The sequence below is a fragment of the Leptonychotes weddellii genome, chromosome 6 (assembly GCF_054177405.1).
Source record: "Leptonychotes weddellii isolate Sample4059 chromosome 6, ASM5417740v2, whole genome shotgun sequence".
Lineage (NCBI taxonomy): Eukaryota > Metazoa > Chordata > Mammalia > Carnivora > Phocidae > Leptonychotes > Leptonychotes weddellii.
Window position 1 is genome coordinate 127,916,027 of NC_138374.1, and position 20,639 is coordinate 127,936,665.

The 20,639-nt window shown below is 37.9% G+C and overlaps 1 protein-coding gene across 1 annotated transcript in view; it reads left to right on the forward strand.

The window, feature by feature from the left end:
• Positions 1-205: 205 nt before the first annotated feature.
• The window catches only part of IARS2 (isoleucyl-tRNA synthetase 2, mitochondrial), a 53,936-nt gene continuing 33,502 nt past the window's right edge, over positions 206-20,639 (forward strand). Inside the window, exons 1-11 of the mRNA XM_006744924.3 lie at positions 206-588; positions 1,842-1,964; positions 8,291-8,450; positions 9,456-9,604; positions 9,689-9,738; positions 9,820-9,929; positions 10,012-10,102; positions 10,669-10,784; positions 13,821-13,990; positions 16,580-16,670; positions 18,137-18,288. Of these exons, the coding sequence (XP_006744987.2) occupies positions 322-588; positions 1,842-1,964; positions 8,291-8,450; positions 9,456-9,604; positions 9,689-9,738; positions 9,820-9,929; positions 10,012-10,102; positions 10,669-10,784; positions 13,821-13,990; positions 16,580-16,670; positions 18,137-18,288 (1,479 nt within the window). The 5' untranslated portion in view covers positions 206-321. The remainder of the gene's footprint in view (positions 589-1,841; positions 1,965-8,290; positions 8,451-9,455; positions 9,605-9,688; positions 9,739-9,819; positions 9,930-10,011; positions 10,103-10,668; positions 10,785-13,820; positions 13,991-16,579; positions 16,671-18,136; positions 18,289-20,639) is intronic.

Here is a 20,639-nt window from a genome sequence, read left to right on the forward strand (position 1 = left end):
TATATATTATATATCCTGGATATACTAAAGTACCTTAAAGTCAGGACTCTGTGATTGAAATCTGAGCCCCGGCAGGCCCATCACACCTTGCCCCGCCCCTCAGGGTCTGCCCGGCCCCGCCCCGGTTGCGGCCAAGACCCGGGGTGGCTGCCTTCCTGCTGTCTCTGGGAAGGGCCTGCTTCCCGCCCCTTCCGTGCCCCGCGCGCGTGCGCACTCCGGCAGAGCTTGCGGAGGTCCTCTGGGGTCCCGGTTTTCCAGAACCCCCGCGGGACCCTCCCGCGGAGGACCTGGCGCTCACGGGGAGGCCGGGGTTGGCTGGCTATGCGTTGGGGGCTGCACCCGCGCGGGCTGGGAGCCGCCGCTCTGGCCGCGGCCCGGAATTTATGGGTGCCGCCCCGCCTTCGCTGTCAACCGGGGTGGCGAGGGACGACGAGGAGGCTTTTGGTGCGGTCAGTCACCGGGGCCAGTAACCAGCTGCAGAGCTCGAATAATGGCAGATATCGGGACACGGTGCTGCTGCCGCAGACCAGCTTCCCCATGAAGCTGCTGGGCCGCCAGCAGCCCGACACGGAGCTGGAGATCCAGCAGGTGGGCAGGGAGGCCCGACCTGGCCTGGGGCGAAGGGGAGCCGGGCCCTCTCCGGCCGCCGCTCCGGGCGACCACACCCCTGGCGGGTGGGACCTGGCCACAGACTCCGGGCCCCTTTGGGCGGGGGTGTTATGGCTGGACCAGTGGAAATCATCTGCTCATCTCAGGGTTTCTTGCTTGAAAACCTCTAGGTGAATCCCTCAGAGGTTCCAGAGCAGAGTATTAAGGGGGATGCTCACATAGCAGAACAGAACTGAATATAGTCTCATTTTTTAGGCAAAAAAAAAAGTTGGATTTGGACACTTACCCAGTAACTTCTGAAAAGCAAATTAACATGGACACATATAAATAAAAATTCGATTTTGTGGGAAAATTGAAGCTTACTTTTGTGGTGTCAGTAGGCGCCTAGTTGGAATTCTGAATTGTTTGCAGAATAGAGTAGCTGTACTTCCTCAGAGTCCCCTTCCTAAAATCTGCATCTGTCTCCTGTACTAGACTGAACTTTCTAAGAGCAGATTCACTTGTTAGCTTCTGTAATTTTGGAGTCTTTAAAATCCCTGATATTCAGCATATATAGGTTAAGTAAATTTGCTTAGCCTAAATATTCTTATGGCAATTTATCAGAGCTCTAGACTCATAAACCTGTTTTAGCCATCTACTTTTTTAAAGTGTTTTATTCAGTATCATGGATATGCCAGGAACTGTGACAATTTCAAACGTTTCCTCATGTATTTTTCACACCAGCTCTGTGAATTGGCTATTAACATTTTTTTTTTTTTCAAATAAGGGAACAGCCCATAAGAGCAAACAAAGTGCCTGGGCCAGGGGTACACACTAGGTGCGAGAAGGGAAGTAGGGCTGCAGTGAGTATTGTTGGGATTTGGTAGGTAGTGTTGAGGCCAAAGGAGAGCAAGAATAAGAGTGTGTGTGTGAGTGGGCTGGGATGTAATCTTCAGCATGGCAGGACTGAGGAGTGGATGGTGGGGAGTGCGGAGAGACTGGCCAGAATTTGGTGGTGCTAACTTTTGTAGAGCCCTGTTTACTATATAAAGAACTTAAACTTCAATCTGAAGCCTATGGGGAAACAAAAGATGAGGACTCAGATGTGCATTTTAGAAGCCTCACCATTGGGTTTTAGAGTTGAATACATTGGTATGGGATAAGAAATAAGCAAATGCTGGCTGTTATTTATGCTAAGATTCAGGGGGTATGTATTTGGTTGATGTTCAGACGTTATGGTTCTTTTTAAACAGAAATGTGGATTTTCAGAACTTTATTCATGGCAAAGAGAAAGAAAAGTAAAAACAGAATTTTGTCTTCATGATGGACCTCCTTATGCAAATGGTGACCCACATGTTGGACATACTTTGAATAAGGTAATTGTAATTTAATTTATAAAACTTGAGGGAAAAACCTTTATTTAAGTACGCTTTACAAAGGAGTGTATTCTAATTTTATGACAATTATGTAAGTTTGCATTGATGGGTAAAACTAAATGTGTTTAAGTAGGCTTCATACTCAGGGTGGAGCCCAACAAGGGGTTTGAACTCACAGCCCTGAGATCAAGACCTGAGCTGAGATCAAGAGTCAGACAGTTAACCAGCTGAGCCACCCAGGCAACCCAAAATGAAAATGTCTTTTTTTTTTAATTTTTTTAAATTTTTTAATTTTTTAATTTTTTTTTAGATTTTTATTATTTATTTGACAGAGAGAGATAGCGAGAGCAGGAACACAAGCAGGGGGAGCGGGAGAGGGAGAAGCAGGCTTCCTGCCGAGCAGGGAGCCCGATGTGGGACTCGATCCCAGGACCCTGGGATCATGACCTGAGCCGAAGGCAGACGCTTAATGACTGAGCCACCCAGGCGCCCAGAAAATGTCTTTTTTTTTTAAAGATTATTTATTTTTTTATTTGACGGAGAGAGACAGTGAGAGAGGGAACACAAGCAGGGGGAGAGGGAGAAGCAGGCCTCCCGCTGAGCAGGGAGCCCAATGCGGGGTTCGATCCCAGGACCCTGGTATCATGACATGAGCTGAAGGCAGATGCGTAATGACTGAGCCACCCAGGCGCCCCAAAACTAAAATGTGTTAATAGAAAGCAGCAATAAACAGTTTTCGTGCTGTGTGAAAAATAACATCCCTGGTATTTGCTTTGAGCTTATTGTTATTTTACTCTAGTAAATATTTTAGTCAGTAAATAATTACTGGGCACCTACTATGTGCCAGACATTTTTCGAGACTCTGGGAATTGCAGTGAACAAAACAGATGAGTCTTGTCTTTATGGAGCTTATGCTCTGATCAGGAGAGACATAAGAAGACAAGTAAAATATATAAATGTTAGACTGAAAGTAGAATGAATATTTGTTCTTTCCTACTCTTAAATTTATATTTATTTATATGTTTAAGCCTAATAATCTCTAATGTGATGGTACTTGGAGTTGGGGGCCTTTGGGAAGTGATTAAGTCATGAGGGCAGAGCCCTTATCAGTGATATTAGCACCTTCACAAAAGAGACCCCAGAGAGCTTCCTTGTCTCCCTTATGCTCTGTGAGAAGCTGATGGTCTGTGAACCTAGAAAGCAGCCCTCACCAGACTGAATCTGCCGGCGCCTTGACCTTGTCCATTTTTTACCTGGATTGTTCGGGTTTTTTTTACTGTTGTGTCTTGAGGGTTCTTTATGTATATAGCCTAGGTCTGAAACCTTTGTCAGATACGTGATTTGCAACTATTTCTTCCAGTCTGTAGCTTTCTTTTCATCCTCTTAACAGGATATGTTGAAGAGTAAAAGTTCTTTTAAGATTTTATTTATTTATTTGACAGAGAGAGACATAGTGAGAGCAGGAACACAAGCAGGGGGAGTGGGAGAAGGAGGAGCAGGCTTCCCGCGGAGCATGGAGCCCAATGTGGGACTTGATCCCAGGACCCTGGGATCATGACCTGAGCTGAAGGCAGACGCCCAACGACTGAGCCACCCAGGCGCCCAAAAGTTCTTTTTTTTTAAGTAATCTCTACCCCCGGTGTGGGGCTCAACCTCATGACCCCAAGATCAAGAGTTGCATGCTCTTCCGACTGAGCCAGCCAGGTGCCCCTAAAAGTTCTTAATTTTGATGAAGTCCAGTTTATCACTTTTTCCTTTTATGAATCATAACTTGTAGTGTAATGTCTAAACTCTGCCAAGCCTTTAAGCCTAAAGATTTTCTGCTATATTTTTTCTAAAAGTTACATTTTACATTTAAATACATGACACATTTTGAGTTAACTTTTATGTAAGGTATGAGACTTACACTGAGGGTTATTTTTTTCCCTGTGGATGTCTAACACCATTTGTTGAAAAGGCTATCTTTCCCTAATGAGTTGCTTTTGTACTACTGTCAAAAATCAGTTGGGCAAATATGTGTGGCTCTATTTCTGGATTCTCTATTTTGTTCCGTTAATCTATGTGTCTGTCCTGCTAATACCACAGTTTTGGTGACTGTCGCTACAGAATAAGTCTTGAAATTGGGTAGTCTCATTCTTCCCATTGTATTTTCAAAATTGCTTTAGCAATGTCAGTTTCTTTGCTTTTCCAGATAAATTTTAGAATAACTTTTTGACTTCAGTATCAGAGAAGATCTCCCTGAGGAAGTGATCTTTAAGCCGAGTTTTGAGAGTACTAGCAGGTACCAGGTCATTTATGTGGGGTAGATAATAAATAGCATCAGTCTGCAATTTTTTGAGAGAACTAATTTTAGCCCCCTCCCATTTTATTGAGACGTAAGTGACGTATAACATTGTATTAGTTTAAGGTTTACAACGCAATGATTTGATACATGTATGTATTGGTAAACGAATACCACAATTAGTTAACATCCGTAAACATAATTTTACTGCTACCTTTGATTTGGATGCCTTTTATTTCTTTTTTTTGCCCATTTGCTCTGGCAGGACCTCCAATACTATGTTGAATAGGAGTGGTGAGAGTGGGCACCCTTGTATTACTCATGATCTTAGAGGAAAAGCTTTCAACTTTTCACTACTGAGTATGATGGTATCTGTGGCTTATCATATATGGTCTTTATTATGTTGAGGTACATTCCTTTTATACCCGCTTTGTTGAGATCTTTTATCATGGAAGGATGTTGCCTTTTTTTTTTTTTTTTAAAGATTTTATTTATTTATTTGAGAGAGAGAATGAGAGAGAGCACATGAGAGGGGGGAGGGTCAGAGGGAGAAGCAGACTCCCTGCCGAGCAGGGAGCCCGATGTGGGACTCGATCCAGGGACTCCAGGATCATGACCTGAGCCAAAGGCAGTCGCTTAACCAACTGAGCCACCCAGGCGCCCGCATTTTTTTTTTAAGATTTTATTTATTTATTTGACAGAGAGCACAGGTGGGCAGAGTGGTAGACAGAGGGAGAGGGAGAAGCAGGCTCCCTGCTGAGCAGGGAGCCCGATGTGGGGCTCGATCCCAGGACCCTGGGATCATGACCTGAGCCGAAGGCAGATGCTTAACGACTGAGCCACCCAGGCGCCCCAGGATGTTGCATTTTGTCAGATGCTTTTTCTCCTTCTATTGAGATGATGATTTCCATTTTTCCTTCAATTAACTTAGTGTATCAGTTTTTTTGTGTATATTTATCCATTCTTGAATACTTTTTAACTAGTGGGGGTTAGGGATAGTGTAAGTCTCTAAGGAATTTGGAAGCAAGGCTTTCAGGACCTTGAGGGTCTAGCTGCTGTTAAGGTTACTTTTAGTCTTTAATAAAACATAAACATTAAGGCGTAAGGCCGCCATGAGTTCCTTGAGGAAGGTCATGCTCTGCATGTTTCAGGTATCAGTGGGGTGCAAGCTGTAAGGAGATTTATTTATTTATTTAAAGATTTTATTTATTTATTTGAGAGAGAAAAAAAGCACAAGTCAGGGGAGGGGCTGAGGGAGAGGGGGAAGCAGACTCCCCGCTGAGTGCGGAGCCCAGTGAAGGGCCTTGATCCCAGGACCCTGAGATCATGATTTGAGCCAAAGTCAGATGTTTAAGGACTGAGCCACCCATGTGCCCCAGGAGATTTAATTTAAACTTCACTTCTCTTGCCTTTGTTTCCCTCATCGATTACCATGAGGCTTACATGAAATATAACCGTCTTCTAAGCTGATAACAACTTAACTTTAATCACATACAAAAAATTCTATCCTGTTACTACTTCTAACACATTTTGTTTTATGTTTTGATGTCACAATTTACATCTTTTTATATTGTGAATATACCAACAAGTTATTGTAGCTATAATTATCTTTAATACTTCTGTCCTTTGGGCTATTTTTTTTAGAGAGAGAGAGTGTGTGTGTGGCGCGGGGGGGAGAGGCGGTTAGTGGGGTGGGGGAGGGGCAGAGGGAGAGGGAGAGAGAGAATCTTAGGCAGGCTACACACTTGGGGCTGAGCCTGATGCAGGACTGGATCCCATGACTCTGAGATCATGACCTGAGCTGAAATCAAGAGCTGGATGCTTAACCGACTGAGCCACCCAGGTGCACAGTATGGCATAAATGCACCAACATATTATACTACTGGGGTATTTTCAATTTGACTATATACTTACTTTAAGTATTTTTATGTGTTTTCCTGGTAGTAAATAGCATCCCTTCATTTCATCTTAAAGAGCTCCTTTCAGAATTTCTCGTATGGTAGGTCTAGTGGTGAAGAACTCCCTCAGCATTTGTTTGTTTAGGAAAGTCTTTATTTCTCCTTCATTTCTCAAGGACAGCTTTGCCAGGTGAAGTATTCTTGGTTGGAAGTTTATTTGCAGCATTTTGATTGTGTCATTCTTCTCTGTCCTGGCCTGCAAGGGTTCTGCAGAGAAATTTGATAGCCTTATGGGGGAAGGGGAGTCTTGTAATTGACAAGCTTTTTTCTCTTGCAGCTTTCAAGGTTCTTACTTTGTCTTTGATTTTTGACAGTTTTATTATAGTGTATCTTTTAGAAGATTTCTGGGTTGCATTTGTTGGGAATGTATGAGCTTAGTGAACTTGGATATCCAAATATCTCCCCAGTTTTAGGAAGTTCTCAGCTACAGTTTCTTTTTCTTTTCTTTCTTTTTTTTTTTCAGCTACAGTTTCTTTAAATAAACTTTCTGATTCTTTTTCCCTCTCTTTTCATTCTGGGATTCTCAATAAAGCATAGATTATTTTTTTAAGTGGTTTCAAATTAGTTCTGAAGGCTTTCTTTATTCCTTTTCATTCTTGTATCTTTTATACCTTTAACTGGATAATTTCAAATGATCTGTCTTTATTTCACTGATTCTTTCTTCTGATGGGTCACGTGGGCTGCTGAAGCTCTCCCCTGAATTCGGCAGTTTAGTCACTGTGTTCATGATTTTCTTTTTATCCTTCAAGTAAATTTTTGCTGCATCTAGGATTTTGGATTGACTTTTTTTCTTTTTCAGCACTGTCCTTAATGGGATTTGATTAAATAAATCTTGGGAATGAAGTAGTATGGAATCTTAAAAGGAATTAGGCAGATATATCTGTACTGACATGAAAGATGCCCAAATATTATTAACTGAAGGAGGAAAAACAAGTTTTATTTATTTTTTTAAAAAAGATTTTTTATATATTTATTTGACAGAGAGACAGCGAGAGAGGGAACACAAGCAGGGGGAGTGGGAGAGGGAGAAGCAGGCTTCCTGTTGAGCAGAGAGCCTGATGCGGGGCTTGATCCCAGGACCCTGGGATGATGACCTGAGCCGAAGGCAGACGCTTAATGACTGAGCCACCCAGGTGCCCCGAAAAACAAGTTTTAAAACAGTGTTACATTAGGATCTAATTTTGCAAAAAAAATTTTTAAACCTAATATTTGTTATTTCTATAACATTTGTATTTTTTTTTTTTTTTTAGAACAAGTAACCTATATTACTCTTTTTTTTTTTTGGAAAAGCTTGTATTTCTCTTATAATCATAAACAACAAAGAATATTTAAAAAAATTTTTTAACATACTTAATGGCTAAAAAGCAAATCTGGAAAGTAAATGTGTTTGAATAGTCAAAAATTCCTTTTTTTAAATTTTTTAATTTTTATTTTTTATTTTATTTATTTGACAGAGAGAGACACAGTGAGAGAGGGAACACAAGCATGGGGAGTGGGAGAGGGAGAAGCAGGCCTCCCGCAGAGCAGGGAGCCCGATGCGGGGCTCGATCCCAGGACCGTGGGATCATGACCTGAGCCGAAGGCAAACGCCTAACGACTGAGCCACCCAGGCGCCCCTGAATAGTCAAAATTTAAAGAAAGATCAAGGAACACATCACTTTACCAGATAGGAATATAATGCAGTGTTATCTGTTCTGATCAATAAAACAAAATAGGTTGAGTTAGTAGATTTAATAGGTTATTTTGTTTATAGAAATCCTTTTAAAATTGGGCTTTCTCAGTGTTTTACAATGATATAAAGAGATATAACTAGGGTGAACCATAAGAGACCCTTAATTATAAGAAACTGAGGGTTGCTGGAGGGGAGGTGGGTGGGGGGCTGGGGTGATGGGTAATAAGGAGGGCACGTGATGTAATGAGCTCTGGGTATTTTATATGCAACTGATGAATCACTAAATTCTACCCCTGAAACTAATAACACACTATATGTTAACTAAATTGAATTTAAATTAAAAATTTTTTAAAAAGGAATAAAACAAGGTCACATGCTTTATATATGAATGATGATTATCATCTTATCTTTGCAGATTCTGAAGGATATAGCCAATCGATACCATATGATGAGAGGTTCCAAAATACATTTTGTGCCAGGCTGGGATTGTCATGGGTTACCCATTGAAATAAAAGTATTATCAGAACTTGGTGGAAAAGCTCAGAATCTTTCAGCTGTGGAAATTAGAGAGAAAGGTAAATAATCTCTGTTTCTGTTTTGAAATGGTTATTCTTAAATGCTGGTTCCTTGGAAAAGCCAGGGCTTAATTGAAGAGACTTTCTGTTGTTTTTTGTTTTTGTTTTTTTGGCTATAATGGGATCTGTTAGAAACCAATTTTTGTCACAGAAAATTCAGATTTCGTTTAATTGACTTTTGTGAGAACTTATGTTCAGAGATTAAAGGAAAGATTTTGTGAGCATTTCCAAGTCCATTTTTCAGTTCTTTGATCTTCATATTTTGTGAAATATGTTGACCTATTTCGAGTGCTAGACTAAAAGTCAATTCTAAAATACATATATATATTTAAAAAAAAAATTTTTTTTTAGAAGATTTTATTTATTTATTTGAGAGAGACACAGCGAGAGAGGGAACACAAGCAGGGGGAGTGGGAGAGAGAGGGAGAAGCAGGCTTCCTGCAGAGCAGGGAACCCAACGTGGGGCTCCATCCCAGGACCCTGGGCGAGCCAAAGGCATATGCTTAACGACTGAGCCACCCAGGCGCCCCTATATTTTTTTAAATTAATCTCATTTGATCCTTCAGTAGATTGGGTCAGGAAGGAATTTTGTGTTCTAAAACTGTTGTATATTTAGATATGATTGTGAAGATTTTTTATTTCACTGTAGGGCATCTTATTATTGGCTTAAACTAGATGTACTGATTACTTTTTCTGTGTATAATGAAATAAGAATCATTCTCTTATCTTTTCTCAAATTAAGAGATATGAAAAATAATTTTTCCAGTTTATTTTTTTTTAAATGTAAGGTCATTGTATAAAGTCTGGAAAATATTTTTGAAATTCTGATTAATTTTAGAATTTTAGTTATCTTCTGAACACTTACAACTTTCAAAATAATTTTCCTGTTAAATACATTTTATAGTATATATACCCTGTGTGCAATACCTCTGTTTAGAGACATACTAAACCATGTTTAAGAATTTATTGGTTTTCAGATGCTTTTCTCTCTTAATTTTTTTTTAGCTAGATCATTTGCTGAAGCAGCAATTAAGAAACAGAGATCAGCATTTATTCGTTGGGGAATAATGGCAGATTGGAATAATTGCTACTATACATTTGATGGAAAATATGAGGCCCAACAGTTGAGAATTTTCTACCAAATGTATGAGAAGGTAATGAAGTATTTTTTTCCTTTGGTATGTTAAATTATGTGTTCTAAAATTCCAGCTTTCATATAATATATTTGTCTTTTATAGGGCTTGATTTATCGATCTTACAAACCTGTGTTTTGGTCTCCCTCATCGAGGTACGTATGTGTTTTTGGTATTTAAAGTGGAGAATTTTGTGAGTCCCTCAAATATTTATGTCTAATATTCTTAAACCTTAGAACTGCATTGGCTGAAGCAGAACTTGAGTATAATCCTGAGCATGTCAGTCGCTCAATATATGTAAAATTCCCTCTCCTGAAGCCTTCTCCCAAGTTGGTATCTCTCATAGGTAAGATTTATTCATTGCTTAAGTTTATCAAAGTTACGGAATTGTAACATTTGCTAGCATATTTGAAATTTTATTTTCACAGATGGCTCATCTCCTGTTAGTTTTTTAATCTGGACCACCCAGCCTTGGACAATTCCAGCCAATCAAGCTGTTTGTTATATGCCAGATGCAAAGTAAGTATATTACTGTATTTTTTGTTTTATCCTTCAATAGGATTGATTCCATCATTAGCATTATTTTGAATTTATTTCATCTTAAAATTTAGTTTAGTTCTCTTAAAATTTAGTGAATTATAACTTAGTTGTGATGTTCATATAGATTTTATTAAGCTTTATATGATTCCATTTAGCCCTCAATTCCAGCTTTTTTGAAAAACGAAACAAATGTGGGGCACCTGGGTGGCTCAGTTGGTTTAGCATCTGCCTTTGGTTTGGGTCGTGATCCCGGTGTCCTGGGATCAAGCCCCTCATCAGACTCCCTGCTCAGTGGGGTGTCTGTTTCTCTCTCTGCCTCTCCACCCCTGCCCCACCCAGGCTTGTGCTCTTTTGCTCACTCTTTCTCAAATAAAAATCTTTAAAGAAAAGAAAAATGAAACAAATGTAACAGATGAAGTTCTTTGAAAGTAGTGCCTTTTTGGTCTTGAAGTTTGTTTTCCTAAAATGATGTAAAACATTTAAAATCCTATCTGTGGCTTCTCTTTTTTCATTATTAGTAATTTTCTTTTAAAATTTTATTTTAGGTATGCTGTTGTGAAATGTTCCAAATCTGGAGAGCTGTATATACTTGCTGCAGATAAAGTAACACCTGTTGCTTCTGCTTTAGAAACAACATTTGAGGTTATTTCAACATTTTCAGGTAAAGGCTTATAGATATTCTGACCATCACAGTCATCAGAATATCCATTTGATTTGAGTTTACTACTTTGCTAAATATTTTGCGTTGTGAATTGAAACAGATATGGCTTCTACCTTTCTAGAATATATTTTGCGTTGATTATTCTAAAGGAAAATATATATTAAACATGATAGGAGTATAGAAAATATGAACACTGACAAAAGCACAATAGTATTTCCAGCAAATGCCCAATGTAAAATTAGGTAAATGTCCTTTGAACAATGTAGAATATACAAATATCCTTTTAAAATTTTATTCAAAATTAAATCACTAAAAATTAACCTTTATCTGATTTAATCAAAGGTGCAAGGAAGGAAATAAATATCTTTATTTTTTGGTATATGATTTTAATGAGGAAACTTAGTAAATTCTGAAAATTATTCCAAAGATTGTACTTCTATCAAAAGAATCCTTAATCTATAATTTGGGACTTCTAAAGTATTGACTGGTTTTGAAATATAATTACTAAAATCTAGGGAAATTTAAAATCCTCCTTGATCTTTAGGGATGATAATCTTTGAGTTTCTTGAGTTTCTTACTTAAAAAAGAAAATCACAGGGCGCCTGGGTGGCTCAGTCGGTTGAGTGTCCAACTCTTGATTTTGGCTCATTGTGATCTCAGGGTTGTGAGATCGAGCCCTGAGTCAAGTTCCACACTCAGCTTAGAGTCTGCTTGAGATTCTCTTTTCCTCTCCCTCTGCCCTTACTGCTTGTGCTCTCTCTCTCTCTCTAAAGTAAATAAATAAGTTTAAAAAAATCACACAAATAGAATGAATAGAGACATCCCAAAATGGAAGGATTGCCTAGCTAAACAGAGAAGCCCTCTAAATGTATCATTTCAGATACAAGCTGGTTAGAAGTTTAAGTAATCTTAACAAAAATAAAAAGGGTTTTATGTCAAAAGCAGGGAAGAAGCTACAAAATGTTTGATATTTAATACCATTTGGTCCTTATTGGTACAATAAGTAAGTTAGAGGATCCAGTATATTCTTTACTCCAAACTGCCTTCTACCCCTTTTTTAAGCACAGAAGGTATTATAAACTTCATTGACAAGTTAGATGTTGTTATAGAAGCTGAATGGCATTCTCACAAGGTTTTTGAAAGTGCTCAGGTTAAATTTAAGATCACCTTTCTAGATTGGGTAATTGTTTCAAATTATGACAGTCAGAGAATCATTGGGTTGCCATTTTGGGCCACCGCATTTCAGAGAAGTAGATATACTTCTCATCTGTAGCAAAATAAACTGGTGACAATTAGCTTATTACTTATTAAAGTAGTAGGAATTTTGAACAGCTAAAATGGAATAATTTGTGTAGGATAGCTTTTCTTTCCAGAAAAATATAAATTGTTTTTTTATTGATCATTCAGAGATCTTTGTTGGGAGGTGAGGGAGAGTATTAAGTGGTAGATACACTAAGTATGGGGATAAAGGAAAGTTAATAGATGAAATTTACTTCACCGTAAACCTTTAATTTCCATACTAAAAATGCATGAAAAGTACAACATAGGGTCATGGGGACTGGCCTCACTTACGAATCTAGTTTAGAGAAGGGAATCAGAGTGGAAACTAAACAGTAAATTTCTCTAAAAATCAGTGTTGACCATTTTCTTCTTTAACAGCATTACGAATTATCTTGGAAAAAATCCTGAAGTATTCAAGTTTTTCCTAGTAACTCAAGTATTTGAAATAGAAGAAATAAAGTGCCAAGTCATCCAAGTCAAACAGCGAGGAGAGTTTGTGATTTTTTTCAGAAAAGGGAGTTCCTTGTTATTAGTTATAAAGGAATGTTAGTTTTTCTCAAGCCTTTTACTCATTGTGCTGTTTTAACCAAAATGAAATCAGCGACAGGGTTATCTATGAAATGTCAAAGTTACAAGATTTTTGTTGTTCTTCTAGTGGTATTGAATGGGTTACTTTTTTTTGCTCTATAGCTAGAAAAGAGGATTATAAAAGTGGAGACGTTGCTCGACGAGGACAGTTTTTTTTAAAGTTAATATGATTTAGTTTGGAAGAATGAAGGGTGGTTTGTGGGGAAGATCTTAGGAGTAAAGGGGCCATTGACGTTTCTTTAATTATTGAAGAGTAGATAGGATGACATACTTATTTAGTACATCCTGGTGAATGTATAGGTGGAGCCCGGTAATCTTTTTGAAGTTTGGAGAATTATTTATTTATGTTATGTTTAGAACATGTGAAAGATAAATTTATAGAACCCAAGTCAAGAAGCAGTAAAGGTGGGAAACATTGCTAATGGTGTAGAAAACCTGATAGATGATGGGTCTGATACATTATTAAAGGGGTTGGAGTTATATAGAACATTAGAGTCATACTTGCCTTGGAAGTTGAATTCAGTCATTTATAGCCATGTAACCTCAGGCAAATTGCCTACATTTTCTTGTTTTCTGATTTGTAAATTGCAGATAATCTTAGGTGTTTTGCAGTATTATGAAGATGAAGTAAGAATTTATGTTGAGCCCAGTACACCGTGGGTACCCAGTGACTGTTAGGTATTATTTATCATCTCTTACCTTTTTAGGGTAACATTATGAAAAACAACAACAGTCAGTTCCCTCAGAGAAAGTGTTAGAACCTACTGGTCATTGATCTGTTGATCTACAATTTCTTTGTCCTTACGCTCCAAAAGGTGTATAGCCGTACATAAATTAGAGAAATCTTCTAGGGCCCATTTGAGTTATCTGTTATAATAATTGCTAATATTTAAATCATTTATTGTATGACAGGTATTGTGCTAAGGGCCCGACATACTTAAAATGCATTACCTCAGTTTATACTCATGGCAATCCTCTGAGGTAGGAATTGTAATTATCCACATATTATGGATTCCTTAAGGTCACAGTGCAAGTAAAAGGGGAAGCAGAAGTTTGAGCCCAGTCTCGTTCCAGATCCTGCACCTTTCACCTGATACTGCTACTGTTGAAGAGGTAGAAGCATTGTCATGTAAAATAAGTCTTAATTATGGTTTTCTTTCCCCACAGGTGTAGATTTGGAAAATGGTACTTGTGCTCATCCTTTAATTCCCGATAAAGCCTCTCCTCTTTTACCTGCAAATCATGTGACCATGACAAAAGGAACAGGGTTGGTTCACACAGCCCCAGCTCATGGTATGGAAGATTACAGTGTAGCTTCTCAGCACAACCTGCCCACGGTACTTAGCCTCTTTTTTCTTTTTTAATTATTGCTTTTGTAGAATTAAAGTGATAAGTCCTAACTAGTATCTTTATTTTTTGGTGATAAGCAGTCATTTTTGTTATAATTAAGTTGTGAAGTGCTTAGGTTTGTTCAGTCCCCTAATGCCTCATTAATTCATACTAATTGATAAAGATTTTCCTAACACAAAATCGGCACAAAATTAGAATTGAAAAATACATATTAAGTGGGGACAATTTTTTTCTTTCAAGTACTAATTCATATAGACATTACTTTTAGTTTCTGAAAAATGGCAAATAGGTTTTACTAGTTGAAAAGAACAGTTTGGTTTTTGTTTTTTAAAGTAAACAGTCCTTTCTAAATTTATGTTACACATGCCAATTAGGAAGTTTTTCCATTTAGTTAAAGATGCACCCCAAAGTCAGCATGATACATGTACATTGCCATAGATCTGGAAATTAATACAGACCAAGTTAAAGGTGTTTTTGGTATATTTTACTTTTTCAAAAATTATTTTATTTTTCCTCATGATAAGTGTACTCAAAATGTTAAAAATAGATCTACCTTACAATCTGGTAATCACACTACTGGGTATTTACCCCCCAAAATACAAAAACACATATGAGTGAGATCATATGGTATTTGTCTTTCTCTGACTGACTTATTTCGTTTAGCATTAGTACCCTCCAGCTCTATCCATGTTGTTGCAAATGACAAGATTTCATTCTTTTTTATGGCTGAATAATATCCCAATGTGTATGGTGTGTGTGTATACACTCTATCTTCTTTATCCGTTCATGTATCGATGGGCATTTGGGCTGCTTCCATAGTTTGGCTATGGTAAATAATGCTGCAGTAAACATGGGGTGCATTTATCCCTTTGAATTCGTGTTTTGTTGAGTTTTATAAGTTCTTTATATATTTTGGATACTAAGCCTTTATCAGATATGTCCTTTGCAAATATCTTCACCCATTCAGTAGTTTGCCTTTTAGTCTTGTTGATTGTTTCCGTCGATGTGCAGAAACTTTTTTATTTTGATATATCCCAATAGTTTGTCTTTGCTTTTGTTTTGGGAGACATATCTAGAAAAATGTTGCTACGGCCAGTGTCAGAGACATTATTGCCTATGCTGTCTTTAAAGATTTTTATAGTTTCAGGTCTTACATTTAGGTCTTGTTTTTCTTTTTCAGGATTGCTTTGGCTATTTGAGGTCTTTTGTGGTTCCAACCAATTTTAATATCGTTTGTTCTAGTTCTGTGAAAGATGCTGTTGGTATTTTGATAGAGATTGCATTAAATCTGTAGATGCTTTGAGTAGTATAGACATTTTAACAGTATTTGTTCTTCCAACCCATGAGCATAGAATGTCTTTCCGTTTCTTTCTGTCATCTTGAATTTCTTTCATCAGTGTTTTATAGTTTTCAGAGTACATGTCTTTCACCTCTTTGGTTAAGTTTATTCCTAGATAGTTTATTGTTTTGGGTACAGTTGTAAATGGGATTGTTCTCTTAATTTCACATTCTGCTGGTTCATTATTAGTGTATAGGAATGCAGCAGATTTTTGTACATTAAGTTTGTATCTTGCGACTCTACTGAATTCATTGATCAGTTCTAGTAGTTTCTTGGTGGAGTCTTTAGGGTTTTTTTTATATATAGTATCATGTCATCTGCAAATAATGAGAGTTTTACTTCTTACCAGTTTGGATGCCTTTTATTTCCTTATGTTGTCTAATTGCTGAGAATAGGACTTCCAGTACTCTGTTGAGTAACAGTGGTGAGAGTGGACATCCTTTTCTTGTTCTGACCTTAGGGGAAAAGTTCTCGGTTGTTCCCTGTTGAGTATGATGTTGGCTGTGGGTTTTCCATATAAGGACTTTATTATGTTGAGATATATTCCCTCTAAACCTACTTTGCAGGGAGTTTTTTTTTTAAATCATGAATGGGTGTTGTACTTTGTCAAATGCTTTTTCTTCATCTGTTGAAATGATCATATGTTTTTTATCCATTTTCTTTTTGATGTGACATACCACATTGATTGTTTTGCAAATCACACTTGAATCTAGGACTAAATCTCAAATGATTATGGTTTATAATTTTTTTAGTGTATTATTGGATTCGGTTTGCTAATGTTTTGTTGAGGATTTTACTTCTTTAATTAAACTTGTGGTATGGGATGCCTGGGTGGCTCAGTCGGTTAAGTGTCTGCCTTCGGCTCAGGTCAGGATCTCAGGGTCCTGGGATCGAGTCCCGCATCAGGCTCCTTGCTTAGTGGGGAGCCTGCTTCTTCCTCTGCCTGCCACTACCCCTGCTTGTGTATTCTCTCTCTCTCTCTCGACAAATAAATAAATAAAATCTTAAAAAAATTAAAAAGTAAAAAAAAAACTTGTGGTATATGTTTTAATAAGACCTTTGCCTTTTGTGATTTAAATGTATAAATCCACAAATTTCTATTAATTGCATAAGAAGTACCCAGATTTTCAATGTAGTGAAAGACTATACTGCGGTGTTTTATATATATTGTTTTGCTGGGGATTGTTATAAGATAAAATGTTTTGGTACTTTAATTTTTGAAAATAACCCTTTGTAGGATTGTTTAGTGGATGAAGATGGAGTTTTCACAGATGTTGCAGGTCCTGAACTTCAAAACAAGGCTGTCCTTGAAGAGGGAACAGATGTGGGTGAGTGTTGTGTATGTTGTTATCATAAGTATATATTTTCTGAAAAGCAGCCAGCAGCAACCTTCGCTGGCTGTTCTCCCATTATACACTTTCATTAGAAACAAAAATCTGAAGTTGTATTTTATTTTGCCACATGGTTTAAAACGGAGGTTGGGACTTTGTCATCTTTTGTTTTGAAGTTGCTCTATGTGGTTAAGCAAAGCAGGGCAATCAACAGGGAGAGATATTATTTTAGGGCTACAGCAGTGTGAGTTTTGTGGAAGGATAAAATCAAGCTTGAGGGTAGATGTTGACTGTTCTTTTTATAACCCTTGTACTGAGCACATGTTAGCAATGTTTATGTGTTACAATCTTAGGGATCCTCCAGCCTTGACTTGGCTTTCTGACTTTTTATAATTATGGATCCAGGGACCAGGTACTGTGAAGACTTTCCTTTGCCCACTAAGACTAAGGCTAATTAAACGTGGTATATTACTTGCCTGCGACTACCGTAACAAATTACCGTAAATTTAGTAGCTTAAAACAACAGAAATTTACTCTTACGGTTCTGGAGGCTAGAAGTCTGAAATCAGTGTTTTGGCAAGGCCATGCTCTCTCTGAATGTTCAGTGGAAGAATACTTCCTTGTCTCTTCCTAGATTCTGGTGGCTTCTGGTAATCCTTAGCAGTCCTTGGTTTATAGCTGTATCACTCTAATCTTTGACCCCATTGTCACATGTCCTTTGCTCTTGTGTGTCTCTGTGTATCCTCCTCTCTTATTAGGTCACTAGTCATTGGATTTAGGGCCCACTCTAATCCAGTGTGACCTCATCTTAACTTGATTACATCTGCAAAGAGCCTATTTCCAAATATGGTCACATTCACAAGTGCTAAGGGTTAGGACTTGAACATTATCTTTTGGGAGGATAAAATTCAATCCACTATAGCTGGTTTCTTCTGGATTCTTTGGAGACCACTTTAAGATTCATGGTATGAAAGGGGCGCCTGGGTGGCTCAGATGGTTAAGCGTCTGCCTTCAGCTCAGGTCATGGTCCCAGGGTCCTGGGATCGAGCCCCACATCGGGCTCCTGGCTCAGCGGGGAGCCTGCTTCTCCCTCTGCCTCTCTCCCTGCTCATGGTCTCTCTCTCTCTATCTAAATGAATAAATAAAATCTTAAAAAAAAAAAGATTCATGGTATGAGAGACTACGAATTTCAAATGTAGAGTTTTAGATATTATCCTATTTATCTTTCCTTTGCAGTGAAAAACCATGGGAATGGCTTAATTTGGAATCTAATTAAGGTTTTATAGTTTCTTCTTTTTTCGCCAGGAGATTCCTAGATTATACTTGACAGCTGGTAAGTGGCTACTCTTACTGACTGGCACTTACTAGTCCAGGTTTAGTACTCTGGGAATTAGAGAGTTAGTAGGATTTTCATTGTACTTTTTAATTATGTCTAATGTAAATTGTTACTGATTTTTTTCAAGTTATAAAGATGCTTCAGTCTTCAAAGCATTTGTTGAAAGAGGAGAAATTGGTACACAGCTATCCCTATGACTGGAGGACTAAGAAACCAGTGGTTATTCGTGCCAGCAAGCAGTGGTTTGTAAATATCACGGATATCAAGGCCACAGCCAAGGTATAAGAGACATCCTGTTGTGAGTGTTGGGTTTTTATTTCCTCAGGTGAAAGGGTTGCATGCAAAGTTGAGGTAGGGTTTGGGGAAAGGAAGGAATTGCTGCTATTATGATTTGGTGATTTGGTTTCATAAAATTGTAGTTTTAGAAGGATCTTGGATTTCTGTTCCTTCATTATACATGTGTGGCTTAAAGAGGCTAAGGGACTTGTCCAAATTTCTGGCCTAGTATAATGAAAGTAATAAAGAATTAGGACAGAACTGTGTTCAGGAGGTGAAGCTTAGAACCTCAGTATCCCCATCTGTATGGAGTTGATAATAATGCCTACCTCGTGGGGTAAGTGAATAAAAGCTTCAAAACAGTATCTGGCACATAGTAAACATTTGGTAAAACTCTCTAAAAACCCTGTGCTTCCTTAAGATTGAAATTGCAATTAATTTGAAAAATTGTTGCTTTGAATTAACAAATACTTTACAAAAATGGGTATTCTAAATATTAATATGTATTTGAGCTCTGTTATTCACTATAAATATCTATCTGTGTGTGTGTGTCGTAAACAACTTAATTCTATTGAATGAAAGAGCTCAAATATCTATTTGTTAATCAGGCTGATAATGAAGATAGCTTTACTGCTTTCATCTTAACGTATAACTGCAATGAGTTGGTTTATTTGTTGGCCTGGCAATTGGAAGCTGTGCAAGCAATTTACGTTTTCTGTATTTGTATAGAGTGGGCAACTGTGATATGGACTGATTTTTTTGTTTGTTTTTTGCATTCCTGTGAAGCCTGGTTTCCTTAATTGTAAATGTTAAGATTAGTAACTACAGCTCTGAACAGATTTTTTTACTGAAGAACATCTAAATGTGATGCAATATGCTGGAGCCAAGTGTTTTTTGTTGTTGGTTTTTTTTTAATTGTCCTTTATATACAATTTTCAGTTCCTCTTTGAGGAAATAAAATAATGTACTCCATGTTTCTACTACCCAAATTCAACATTAATCAGCTTTTGGCCAATTTTATTTTTGTCTTCGCCCGTCCTGCCACCCCTCCCTTTTACTCCTTACCCATTGGATTGTTTTGAAGCAAATTTCAGGCCTTGTGTCTTCCGTAAATATTTCAGCATGTGTATCTGAAATATAAAGACTATTTAAATGTCATTCTAATGCCATTGTTACTGTTTTATAAAAGCAATAGTTATTGCTTAACAAAATCAAATATGCAGTCTGTATTCATTTTTCTTGGATTTTTAAACCAAGTATTAATCAAATTGAATTGCAGATGTTGCCATTCTGCCAGTAGGTGGCGCTACAAAGGGTTTCTGGGGAGAGGGGTTTTTTTTTGTTTTGTTTTTTAAGATTTATTTATTTATTTGAGGGGTGCCTGGGTGGCTCAGTCGACTGTTAAGCGTCTGCCTTCAGCTCAGGTCATGATCCTGCGATCGAGCCCTGCATCGGGCTCCCTGCTCAGTGGGAAGCCTGCTTCTCCCTCTCGCACTCCCCCTGTTTGTGTTCTTTCTCTCTCTGTCTCTCTCTCTGTCAAATAAATAAATAAAATCTTAAAAAAAAAAAAGATTTATTTATTTATTTGAGAGAGGGTTGGGGGAGGGAGAGAGTGAGCAGCGGGGAGGGGCAGAGGGAGAGAAAGTTTTGAGCAGACAACCCCTGCTGAGTGCAGAGTTGGACTTGGGGCTTGATCTCAAGACTCTGAGATCATGACCTGAGCCGAAACCAGAAACCAAGAGTCCAGCCTTTAACCGACTTTGCTGCCGAGGCACCCCCAGGGAGAGGATTTCTTGTAGTTCAGCTTAAGTGAGGAAAATGTTTAAATCACTCTGGAATTAGAAAAATGCTTTAAATAATGGATAGATTCTCAAAAATGAAGTTAACATATTTTGGCCTTTCTGGAGATTATTACCAGACATTTTCCTATACAATTCATCTTTTGGTAATTGACAAATGAATGAAATAAAAAACTTTTTGTGGGGCTGGAAGTAGGGGGGAGGTTCTTGAAAGAGAGTAAGTGCATAGGAAGTAACTGTGACTTTGAGAAAGTGTTTCCTGTGTTGTAAACCATACTCTGTGAAATTAGGTTCTATTGTAATCCTTGTTTATTAACCTAAGATGGTAGCTTATTTTTTAAGTACTTAAAAATTATCATTGAAATCAAGTTTGAATGGATTTTAACTACAGTTTGATGAAATTTAATGCTTCTGCTAACCTTGTTATTGACAGTTTTGATCTCGAGTGCTTGGAAGTTAGTATACAATCTCTTGTCACATCCTCTAATGGTGAAATCTGCTCTTGATGTTATTTATTAGATCCTTTGTGGCCCTGTTTTCACTTTGTTTCATTTG